The 13,169-nt window shown below is 35.1% G+C and overlaps 1 protein-coding gene across 8 annotated transcripts in view; it reads right to left on the bottom strand.

Moving 5' to 3' along the window:
- LOC106166044 (phospholipid scramblase 2-like) overlaps positions 1 to 13,169 on the bottom strand; it is a 33,712-nt gene that overhangs the window by 8,467 nt on the left and 12,076 nt on the right. For 5 of the 8 annotated variants that reach the window (XM_086995042.1, XM_086995046.1, XM_086995045.1 and 2 more), the window contains exons 3-7: positions 8,541 to 8,627; positions 7,624 to 7,773; positions 7,130 to 7,207; positions 3,815 to 3,891; positions 514 to 644 (exon numbers count right to left, since the gene is read on the bottom strand). In XM_086995042.1, the coding sequence (XP_086851168.1) occupies positions 514 to 644; positions 3,815 to 3,891; positions 7,130 to 7,207; positions 7,624 to 7,773; positions 8,541 to 8,627 (523 nt within the window). The remainder of the gene's footprint in view (positions 1 to 513; positions 645 to 3,814; positions 3,892 to 7,129; positions 7,208 to 7,623; positions 7,774 to 8,540; positions 8,628 to 13,169) is intronic. The other 3 variants (XM_086995047.1, XM_086995049.1, XM_086995048.1) reach the window with 1 other exon arrangement.

Below are 13,169 nucleotides of genomic sequence, written 5' to 3'. Positions count from 1 at the left end.
CTTAGAAAAACAGCAGAAAGAGTTCACTCAGGTTTTAATTTTATAATATGCTTAAAGGGATAAAAAATCTTCGTTTTGGCCAAAAAATGGATTTTTCTGGAGTAAACAACAATTTTCCCATACTTTCCAATGGTTAATGAATAGATTTTTATATCCAAAGTTAGTCCCTGGTTTTTATTCTAAAAAAGTTTGTTTTTTTGATTATAAGATCATATTGATTATAAGATTTTAACAGAGTATAGCCATCAATGGGGGTCACATGGTCTATAGACAAGCTCAGATATCAGAATAATAGCTATAACTGTCGTTTTTGTGGTACAAAAGAATATATTTTATTTCTATGAGTTGTTCACAATGTTTTTATTGTGAAATATAGATCTCTTACAAAGAGTTATTATCCCTTTAAGAATGCACTGATATACAGACAGGTGGGGTAAGATGATTTTGTCATAAAAAAGCAGGAAAAAATGTATATGTAGTCAAAACCTGGGTAATGGGAAACTAGATACTTACGCCTGTCTCACATGTCCAACAACCTGTCCCGGCGGTGACTCTACACTGACTTCCATGGCGCAACAATCAGCACCGGCGCACCAACAGCAGCCAGCGCAACACTTGAACTCTCGATTAACTCGCACCACTTCCTGTAACACAATTTACACACAGACTGTCATTTTATCATCTTTGACTGACTACAAACAAACTTCTCATGACAGTTTTCTCCAGATGACACTCCAGTCATCACTTGGCATCACCAGTTATTTTAGAAGATGGTTCATGTTTTATCAGGGATGACTGCAAGGCTTACAAATTATTTTTGACATAATTGCCAGCTTGGCTGAAATGAATCCTGCAAGTCTTACAAAATTTTAGGGGTATGAAAGCTAGATTTGTTGTCATGTTGTCAGGGGTGCAAGGCATAGAAATTCCAGGGAAATATTCTGATGTCCCCAGATTACGTGATGAGCTTCCGTTGTGGGATAATATGTTAAAAAATGATGAATCATTTCAATCGATCTTGCCCATTAGGACTTCCTGTCACCACCATCCATTACATGTAATAAAATATAACTTTTATCACCTGTCACTCTGAGAAGATTAATAAGCAAATAATGAAACAACCACACAAAAAGGGATACACTTTCATGAAATGAAAACCCCATCCTCCTTTCTCAAAAATAAATGAAATAAATAATAATGCCTCTTTTTCCTGCCATAAATGGATATTTTATTACTTTTTTTTCCCAGTAAACAACTTCAGGCTAATTCTCTAATCAAACTAGAGGTTGACACAGGAGAAGCTCCTTCCTGTGTACGTATCATCAGGTTACTGAGAAATACCAACTACAACTGGTAACTGGTAATACTTGGATATGACAAAAATTGTTCATAGTAGGTTATATATGAGTACACAGCAGTAATAATAATAATAATAATAATAATAATAATAATAATAATAATAACAACAGACCAATAAAAAATCAAATTGATTACAGTATTTCTAACACCAACTATACAAACTGCAATATTCATCTAATGAAACAAAACGGACAACCATTTTACATTCTGACATGCAATGTAGACCATTGTTTCTTTGACTGTGTATTTTTCCTTTTAAATTTTAATAAATGAGATAAGGATTTCTGAAGATTTTACATTTTTAAGAGTTGGAAAACAATGTGGAATGAATTGGTTAAATTTTGTTAAACAAGAATGGAAAGCTTGTTAATGAAATGAAAAAAAAAAATGCCATTATTTTTTCTAAATATAACTGATGCAGTGCAATAACCATTAAAATATACCATTAAAATGTATAAAAAGAAAGTGGAAAAGATTAAATGTAAAAAAAAAAAAAAAAAAACGTTTTTGTTATAGTTTGACACCCCTGAAAAAAGCATTATCAACTTGTCTTACCTAAAACACTAGGAAAGCCTTGGAAAAGATTCGTGATTGGTCTGAGGCCTTCTCACTAGGGAGGAATGACCGCAGAGTGAACAAAGTCCTTGCATTTAAAGACCACATAGAAATAAGAACCCAGCATTCTAAAATAGTAAAAGGCCACAGCCAACTTGCTAAAGAATTGTTTCGAAGTTCTTGCTTTTAAAGACCACATATAGAAATAGGAACCCAGCTTTCTAAAATAGTACACGGCCATAGCCAACATTAAAAATCGTTTCAAAGTATCTGCTTTCAAAGACCACAGAGAAATAGGAACCCAGCTTTCTAAAATAGTATAAGGCCACAGCTAACTTGATAAAAGAATTGTTTCAAAGTCCTTACTTTCAAAGACCACACAGTAATATGAACCCAGCTTTCTAAAAAAAGTACAATACCACAACCAACATTATAAAGACTTGTTTCAAAGGCTGCTAACTTGTGGTTAGGATATGTCTGACATGATTACCATGTCCTTTTTTGGTCATAACAAAAACAGTAGCTCTGCATATATTCTAGCTCTCTTTACTTTGATTACTTTTCTTCCAGATTTTAATTGCTCTGCAGCAAGTACTCGAAATTTCTCTTGATTTCATAATGTTGGTTTCACTAGCTGGAATGTCATCTAACTAGAAGAGGATTTAAAGCTGCATACACGATGAAGACGGCGTGTCACGATAACCTGCTGTTGACCAATCAGAGCTTTACTCAGCCAATCAATATGTCATAGGAGCCACTGTGTTCAACACAATGCATTAGGGTATATATGCATTATGCATAGTGGTATATAGTTCATAACAGCAGTTATAACATGACAAATAAATAAATAAATAATAAATATATGAATGTAAACCTAATATCTATGCCAGTGACGTGTTTCAGATGTAACAAACACTTGCAATTCATTGCCACCTTTGAAAAAAAATGTAAAAATGCTGTACACTCTCCTATTACAACACAAGCTTCACAAAACTTATATAGAATGTGTCTGGTGAGTTCAAACAACACAATCACTGATTGTGACAAATTTGTGCCTTGAGCAGTCCATTCTCCTTTATCGCAATATAATGTTACCTATACTGGTATTAACTAGGGGATTTGAAAGATTGTGTTAGCAGGACTTTATCCAACACAATTACAATGTTTCTGGTGGCAACCTGAATCTACCAATAGTATGATTGTGTTCATTCATTATTAAGCATAAAACACAGAGAAAAAAAGGTAATGGGTCAAATGTATATAGCACTTTTTCACCCACAGAGGGACAACTTAACAAGATAAGCCCAACCATAGACCTTTTTGACCTGGCATGATGTCCATAATTATAGTCTATAAAAGAGACTCATTTACAAGAGAAGCTCTGGTGTGGACTACATGCTGAAGACACACTAATGTGCACTTTATTCAAAAACCAGTTTCACATAGTCTTTAGTTCTTTGGTAAGTATTAGTAAAGTAGTACTGTTAAAGTATGAAGGCCAACTATGCTAAGTTAATTATTGCCATAAGAGTTTTTAACAATAATTGATGCACAATAAATACCTTATTGACTTCCTGACACTACTGAGGCAAGATCTTCATCTAAACAATCATTATTTGCTCAAAGTGCGAAGTTTAAGACAACAAAAATCAAACTGAGTAACCCTTTAAATTTTTTTTGCAAAATGGATCTTAGTCAACTAAGTCTTATTAGCCTAAGAGTGCATTCGGAACAGTGGATTAACAGATCCGTGGTTCAAATATGACCGATCCGTGGATCTGTTATTCCGCTGTTTTGAATGTGCTCTTATATTTTAAACCCCCCCCCCCCCCCCCCCAATAACTTTTGACATTTTGTGAAACTGGCTCCCTAGCTGCTGGGAGGAGCAGTGTTAGCATACCTGTCCCATGTTGTCTGTGATGTGCATCTGGAACCCTCTCCCTGGACCACAACACTGCCTCATACACATGTCAGACTCTGAAACAGTTTATGTACATACATAGTTTATATCATATTAATATATACTAGTACTTGAATTCTACAATTCTTTAAGCAATGACTCTAACATTTAAGAGACACTTTCACAGAAATATTCTTTGTTTGTAATGACTAATGATGACTTTCATTATTTACCTATAATATTCCTATACTTTGTGTTTCAAGATCCCATTTTAAAGTTAATCAAGTGAACAAGAGATTTTTTTTCTGAAACTTTGCATTTTGCTATATAGGAGTAAAAAGGCTTCATTAATATGTAATAAATCTGACTACAAGCAAATATCCTGGCCCTAGTTTCACAAAAAAAAAAAAAAAACAAGGCAGCAAAGCTGTCAAATGTACAGACAAAAACACAAAATAAAAATGCAGAAAATGGTTCATTTTGTCAATTTTGATGCCTACAATAGCACTGTCAATCAACGCTGAAATTTAATCATGCACAACAGGTGACATCGTCAATAACAGGAGCTGATCCAGAGATATTTTCTGACAGTATTCCAAATTATCTTTGTTGATCCATCCTACATTTTTGATGGTCTTCCAACAGAAAAAAGAGATGCCCATCAATGTGAACTTTAAAATCTGAAAGACCCAGAAGATGGCCTCAATCCACCCCTGCAATAAGATTACAGTTTCAGGACCAAATTCACATAATGAAAATCCCAATATCTAAATAATGATGACAGTGCATAAAATAATATTACATAATGTTTAAAGACATAAAAACCAATGCAACTGCTTATGTGGAAATACAGAAAATGTGAAGAGCTTCAGGTGGATGGGAGCTGAAAATGCCAGTGTTTGAAAAAAAAAATTAAAAAGAAAACACAAAAATATCCCATTAAAGCTACTATTCAAACTTTTAATCTTGCTGTAATAACATGATATGAATAACCCCAATGTGTTTGAGGATAATAAGACACTGTTATTCATCTATTTTTTTGTTTTGTTTTGTTAACTTATTTGCAATATTAAACAACATTTACCTGCATAATTATCATAGATTCCTAATTATGTGACACAGTTAAGAGAGCTTAACCTATGGGACTTTACTGGGAAGTCTCAGCGTGTGTTTTATGTAATCTTATTTAATGGGCACTTGGAAATCAATTAGGCAAATGATTTTATAGCTCTGAATTTAGCTTGTGACTATCCCAAGGGGCAATTACCACCATCCATACACAGTAGCCCCATATAGCACTCTATAGAGCTACATTGCTTCCAAAACGGAAAACAATCACACTGATTTTCCAACACAAACTGCACATCAGTCTTACGAAACTTTTCAGTAAGTTTGAGTATCATAAGTAACATGGTTTTTCCTTAATGGTCATTCCGGCAGCCATTTCCAAAATTAGGGTTTTCTTCAACTTTTATGCAATATAATATAATGACCATTAATTTTTAATAATAAAATAAAAGTATCATGGATTTACAGAAAATGTGACATGGAAATGTCTTCAAGGCCATGGAAGTTCAGAGTCACACTTTCAAAATGCTAAAATGTAAACAAAAGATAACTGTATTGAATTGATTTTCTTTCCATTTTCAACATCTTTTTTTCATATAACAAAATAATCAATTTACTGTCATTTTTAAATGAACAACTAAGAAAATTGCTGTCATAGGAAAAATATCAATAGAACAATTTTAAATTGCCATTTTGCTCCATTCTGAGATTCTGAACATGGTGAATGATTGAATCTGACAAACTGTAAAGATATGAGTTTATTATTATTTCCATTTTTGACACTTTGTTATATAATACACAATAACAGGTTAACCATCTTTTTTATATAATCAACTAACAATATTGTTAAGATGCAGAAAATGTCAAAAGAACACCTTTACATATTTAATTAGTTCACAGAGGAGATTCTTAACATGCCTAAGAATTAAATCAAAGGAAAAAAAAAACACTTATATACAAAAAAAGGCATAACTTCACCAAAACTGAACCATTTTCAAACTCCATCTGTATTTCAGTAAGACTGATCTCCCCTGTAAATTTCAAGACAATTGGCCAATTGATTTTTCTTGAAATGCGTTAGCGGTATTGCATACATGCTGAAAAAAGTGAAAAAAACAGCATAACTTCCATAAAATTGGTCCGATCACGCTGATTTTCAAACTTTGCCTATGTAATATGAATATTCATCAGTTCTGTAAGTTTCAAGCCAAAAGGTAAAACAGTTTTTCACTTATCGTGTATCAGTGTTGCATATATGCTAAAAAAATGAAAAAATAGCATAACTTCCATAAAAATGACCCGATAAAGTTGATTTTCAAACTTGACCTGCGTATTATAAATATTCATCAGTTCTGTAAGTTTCAAGCCAAAAGGTAAAATTGTTTTCCACTTATCGTGTTATCGGTGCTGCATATATGCTGAAAAAAGTGAAAAAACATCATAAATTCCCTAAAAATGACCCAATCATGCTGTTTTTCGAACTTGACCTGCGTATTATATATATTCATCAGTTCTGTAAGTTTCAAGCCAAAAGGTAAAATGGTTTTCCACTTATCGTGTTATCAGTGCTGCATATATGCTGAAAAAAGTGAAAAAACAGCATAAATTCCCTAAAAATGGCCCAATCATGCTGATTTTCGAACTTGACCTGCGTATTAAGAATTTTCATCAGTTCTGTAAGTTTCAAGCCAAAAGGTAAAATGGTTTTCCACTTACTGTGTTATCGGTGCTGCATATATGCTGAAAAAGTGAAAAAACAGCATAAATTCCCTAAAAATGGCCCAATCATGCCGATTTTCGAACTTGACCTGCATATTATGAATATTCATCAGTTCTGTAAGTTTCAAGCCAAAGGGTAAAATGGTTTTCCACTTATTGTGTTATCGGTGCTGCATATATGTTGAAAAAAGTGAAAAAACAGCATAAATTCCCTAAGAGTGACCCGATCATGCTGATTTTCGAACTTGACCTGCGTATTATGAATATTCATCAGTTCTGCAAGTTTCAAATCAAAAGGCAAAATGGTTTTCCACTTATCGTGTTATCGGTAAAAGTGCACGGCGACGGCGACGGCGACGACAGCGACGACGGCGACGGCGACGACAGACGCAGATGATGGCTATATGTACAGACACATCTGTGTCTGTACATAATAAAAAAAAAAAAAATAAAAACTTAAGTCAGTTTCCTGGCTTAGTTGCCTACTGGGTAGATACTCAAGGCACTAGGTACAGACTTAGTACTCACCCTCTGCAGCAAAATAAACCTGCTGTCCAAGAGAGTTTTTCACCTGGTACTTATTCTTGGTCTCCCAGCCAGTGAAGGCTGAAAACAATATCAGCATTAAAACATGTCACCACATGAGAGAACACATTCAGACATGGATCCGCGGATAAAATATATCGACCCACTAAAACTTGCCACTTAATTCCCAACCAGACACTGAACAGATTCCTAGTGGGGACTACTCAAGCATTCAAGTGGGTCAGCCATATTTGATCCGCAGATCTGTTAGTCTGTTGTGTTGAATGCGCTCAAAATGAAAAACAAACGGGCTTAATAATTTGTATATATGCACAAGATTTTTTGTACATCACTTTAATGCTCTTTAAATGAGGCATGTAATTGCAATAAATTTTATTTGATTAAAGTTCTACATGTACATAATGAAGAGCGAGAGAGAGAAAGAGAGAAAGAGAGAGAGAGAGTGTGTCTTGTCTTGTGTCTTCTCTTGGACTCACCCTCCAGTAACTCCACCTGCTGGTGAACCAAGAGCTGGTCGACCTGGGTGAGATACTCCAGCCCTGGGGGGCAGCCAGGGATCCCCTGGGGTCGGACCATCCACTGCTGCTGCTGGGGTTGTTGAGCCCCAGGGGGCATAGGGGGCATGGCTGAAATTGGATATAATAATAATAATAATAATAATAATAATAATAGTAATACCAACAAGGGTGAAAAAGGTAAAAAAAAAAATTGAGACTCAAGAAAAAGCCAACAAAAGACTCATTTTTCCATGGGACACAGCACCCAGTGAGAGTTTAAATAATTCTGTCTAAATACCTTTAGTAGATTTTATTCATACATCTATCAAACTGTGCAATATTAAGCTTAGAACTCTTGCATTCCACATTGGATGCCAACTCCTAGAAATTAACATGTTTATTACAGTTGATCCTTATGGGAGGTATTTTTCATTGAAAATAATAACAAAATTCAAGATTTAAAGGGGAGAGAGGGGGTTAAAATAAAGAAAGAGATGCACAACAAAGTAACAACGAGTCATCAAAGCAAATATCGAAACTGTCTTGTGGTGTAGTCACTAGGGTAGTGTGTGTGTGTGTGTGTGTGTGTGTGTGTGTGTGTGTGTAAATACATATGTGCTCACGCACATGCACTAATACCTCATGGCTGCTGTTGCTGTTCATACTATGATTGATGTAAATTTCTATGCGTGTATGTGCAAATGTGTGTGTTCATGTAAATGCATATACATGTGCATGTGTGTCTGTGCATGACTTCACAACTGCACCTGCTCTAGTACCTACATGTATGTGTGTATGTACAGGAGTGTCTATACATGTGTGCGTATGTATGCATGCATGTGCGTATACGTGTGTGTGTGTGTGTGTGTGTGTGTGTGTGTGTGTTCGTGCATTACCTCCAGGCTGTTGTTGCTGATAGTACCCTGGCTGAGCAGGTTGGCCTGGGGCGGCACCATACCCACCATACTGGGTGTTGTACTGACCTACAGCAGAAGAGGGAGAGAGAAAGAGAACACAGGTTACTACATGCACTAAAGGTCAGCGAAGCAGGAATAATTTAGATTGTAAATATGTCTACCTGGTGTTAAGGAATAATGAAAGTTGGACCCATTTGTAGTCTACACTAGTCCTTGTCTGAACACAGAGAAAGACAGAACTCATAATTTTCATATTTAAAAACAGAAATGGTTTATCATCCATAGTTATTTCACTAACTTGACTGAAAAGTACATATCCTCTCTCTATCACATAAAAAAAAAGTTTCATTAAAGTGCATTTACCCAAACAAGCCCTTAAAGTCTAAATTAACATAAAACAGAGCAAAAAATCCTTGTCTTTTTTATTTCCTCAAAAATCTGTAGCTGATATAAATTGTATGTTTTCACACATCTATCCACCTGTGACATGGTATAGACACCAATGTCACCACTATCTTTATCTTACTGGGTCAATGTCAATGTAAATTATTATATATATATATATATATACATGTATATTATCAAGTTCTGGAATACTGGCACCTATCTAACTGGGTCAATGTCAATTAATATATTGTTATACATCAGCAAGTACTGGTTACTGTGGTATATCTCTAATGTCAAGAATGAGTGGATAATAGTCATGAGTTGCCAGCATACAACTTGCTTTCAGAGAAAAGAATTCAATACATATTCACTTTGTCATAGAGTAAAAAAAAAAAAAAAAATGGGGCAACCACCTAAACCACCTGGTTCAATGTTAAATTTTCTGTATACAATAGTCCAGGGCTCAACATAAAGCATTGCCCGATTGCCCGACTTGCCCGAAAACGTCCGTCGGGCAAGTCAAATCAGAGGCCAGTTGCCCGTTCGGGCAAGTGAAAATTTGCCCAAGTACCCACCATATTTCATTGATTTTCAAACAAAACATTTGTTTATTTTTTTATTTTGACATTGAACCGAGTAAAACACGTTTTCATTAGTTCCACAAAGCTCGCTACGTGTGCTTCTTCTTCTTTGATATTCCGTCTATGTAAGACGCACTAGGAATTCACTTCCGGTAGTATCGGTGTAAAGTGATTATACATTGGCGCATGGTTGCAGAGCAGACACGGCAATTGGCGTCCAAAAAGCAAGGAACACTATTTCCTTATTTTAGCAGTCCTGACAGAAATAACATCAAAGATTCGCCAAAAAAAGAAGACTGTGACTAAAGAAAGATCAACAACTTCACAGTAAACCAAGCAACAGTATGAGCAAAATTAAAGGAAAAGCTATTTCCAAAGTCTGTGGCTTACCAAATTCAAAGGGCTCAAATACGACAAACTTGGTAAGACCTGTCAATATTGTTCTGACCATAAGGATATTGCTGGCCCATCCGTTTTTATTACGGGTTGTAAAAGTTTCAGGAGGACTGGTATTCAGGTATTTTATTCATGACATTTACTCTGATATAAAAAATAATGAAAAACATTCATTCATTTAAAAATTTATAGGTAGATCTAATCCCTTGATTTTACTATTTTCAGTTAACTAGAACCCCCTCCTATACTAGGAACTATTAATCATGACTCATGTTATAAGCTAGCCAGGCACACAACTACCGAAAACGTGGTCCAGTTGGGGGGGGGGGGATATATTTTTTATGTTTGACTTTTAATTATATGAATTGAAGCCACTGAATGCAACTGTGACAAATAACAACATAAAAATGGTTACATAACTGAATTCATTTCATTTAACGTTGAACAAAAGCCTGAAATTCCTGTTAAAAAGGAGGGCAAGTAAAACTCTGAGGGGGCAAGTGAACATTTTGCCACTTGCCCCCCCCCCCAGGGCAAGTGGCCAAAAATATTAATGTTGAGCCCTGAATACCAATGCATTCTATATCTAATATGCCAAGTGATCTATGTAATATAACTAATTAAGTACCAGTCTCTGTAAGAATCAGAAAAATAACATAGGGGCATTGGAACATGACCCTCCCAGATATTGTTTTCTTTTAATTTATTATGAAGAACTATGCTAAAAACTAATAAATTGAGCTCGAAAAGTTGCATATTTAAAATAATTTATTTTTTAGAGCTTTTTATAGTTAAGCCTGACATTTTTCTCCCATATGCTTTTCCATATAAAATGTTCAGGTAACCCCATATTCACTGACAAATAACTCGTATGGCCGACGTAGTTATGTAAGATGGCTATACAAGATGTTTACAGCATATATTCAGGTACCAAAAAATGAAATAAAATTTTTTTCAAAACATAAAATGATTAAATTACATTAAAAACAATCAACGCTAAAACTACGCGAAAAAGACCATCTGCGCATGCGCAGTAGCGGTGACTGCTAAACTACGAACTCATTCAGATGTAAATAAATTGAATTAAGGTTATTTAACTCATGAAATGGATATTTTTTGGATAAATGGCACTTGTTTTCTGGATCATTTATTGCTTGGATTGTTTTTATGCTGACTGGTGTGTAGTATTTGTTTCCGCACATCGTTTTTTTTATATACAACATAACTAATTTTATCCAAGATGGCGGGAGCTCTGATTGCCGTCGGTTTCGTATGTGGAAGGAGAATGCACACAGTTATTTATTTACGGAATGATATGCAATTTTTCATAAATTACCCACAAGAAAGGACTGGTAGAACTTTATGGTCGTAAATAATCGGCACTACTAACTACGGATATCAAGAAAACTACCAGGTACATGTACCACTGTGAAAACCTCGTCTTCTCCCTCACGTGCAGTTGCCGTTAATATCCGATATAATCGACAAATAAGTAAAGCACTGTCAGTTACTATACTCTAAATTACAGTCAGTGTTAACTTTGATACAGGTTTTCTAATAAAGTTTTGATGTTCAACGTGAGTTTGTGTTTGACGGCTATTTCAGGGCTCAACATTAATATTTTTGGCCACTTGCCCTGGGGGGGGGGGCAAGTGGCAAAATGTTCACTTGCCCCCTCAGAGTTTTACTTGCCCTCCTTTTTAACAGGAATTTCAGGCTTTTGTTCAACGTTAAATGAAATGAATTCAGTTATGTAACCATTTTTATGTTGTTATTTGTCACAGTTGCATTCAGTGGCTTCAATTCATATAATTAAAAGTCAAACATAAAAAATATATCCCCCCCCCCCCCAACTGGACCACGTTTTCGGTAGTTGTGTGCCTGGCTAGCTTATAACATGAGTCATGATTAATAGTTCCTAGTATAGGAGGGGGTTCTAGTTAACTGAAAATAGTAAAATCAAGGGATTAGATCTACCTATAAATTTTTAAATGAATGAATGTTTTTCATTATTTTTTATATCAGAGTAAATGTCATGAATAAAATACCTGAATACCAGTCCTCCTGAAACTTTTACAACCCGTAATAAAAACGGATGGGCCAGCAATATCCTTATGGTCAGAACAATATTGACAGGTCTTACCAAGTTTGTCGTATTTGAGCCCTTTGAATTTGGTAAGCCACAGACTTTGGAAATAGCTTTTCCTTTAATTTTGCTCATACTGTTGCTTGGTTTACTGTGAAGTTGTTGATCTTTCTTTAGTCACAGTCTTCTTTTTTTGGCGAATCTTTGATGTTATTTCTGTCAGGACTGCTAAAATAAGGAAATAGTGTTCCTTGCTTTTTGGACGCCAATTGCCGTGTCTGCTCTGCAACCATGCGCCAATGTATAATCACTTTACACCGATACTACCGGAAGTGAATTCCTAGTGCGTCTTACATAGACGGAATATCAAAGAAGAAGAAGCACACGTAGCGAGCTTTGTGGAACTAATGAAAACGTGTTTTACTCGGTTCAATGTCAAAATAAAAAAATAAACAAATGTTTTGTTTGAAAATCAATGAAATATGGTGGGTACTTGGGCAAATTTTCACTTGCCCGAACGGGCAACTGGCCTCTGATTTGACTTGCCCGACGGACGTTTTCGGGCAAGTCGGGCAATCGGGCAATGCTTTATGTTGAGCCCTGTATTTACTGCTTGAATATGGTCTACCTCCAATTGAAAACAGCGCCCTGTAAGGCCCATCGTGCCCTCTCAGGTACTTGAAGTCGATAACAGAACAGATTACTTGAATACTTAATATATACAGTAGAAATTGGTACTCATACAAGTGGAAGAGATTTCTAGTTCTTCACAACCAGGATTCTAAATAAAAAAAAAACTTGTAAAATAAAATAGACATGTAAAAGATATCTGTCAATAACAATAATAATATTCTTATATGGTGCCTTACGTGCTACCTCAAGGCGCCTTACAATAATATAACTAAAATCATTAAAAAATCACTACAATATTTAAATCTGAAACAATTGGAAACCATTTAAAATTAACACTACTAAAAACATTATATATATATATATACCTAAGAGATATAGACAGATTTAAAAATGTGAGTTTTAAGAAGGGATTTAAAACTGTCAAAGTCGTCTGCTTTTCTAATAAAATTTGGTAAGGCGTTCCATAATTTGGAGGCATAGATTATAAAAGCCCGATCTCCATAACTTTTGAGGCACCCCTTCTCT

Source organism: Lingula anatina, chromosome 9 (assembly GCF_051362555.1).
Source record: "Lingula anatina isolate TDL-2025a chromosome 9, LinAna3.0, whole genome shotgun sequence".
Classification (NCBI taxonomy): domain Eukaryota; kingdom Metazoa; phylum Brachiopoda; class Lingulata; order Lingulida; family Lingulidae; genus Lingula; species Lingula anatina.
This window is presented reverse-complemented; position numbering and strand designations above follow the sequence as displayed.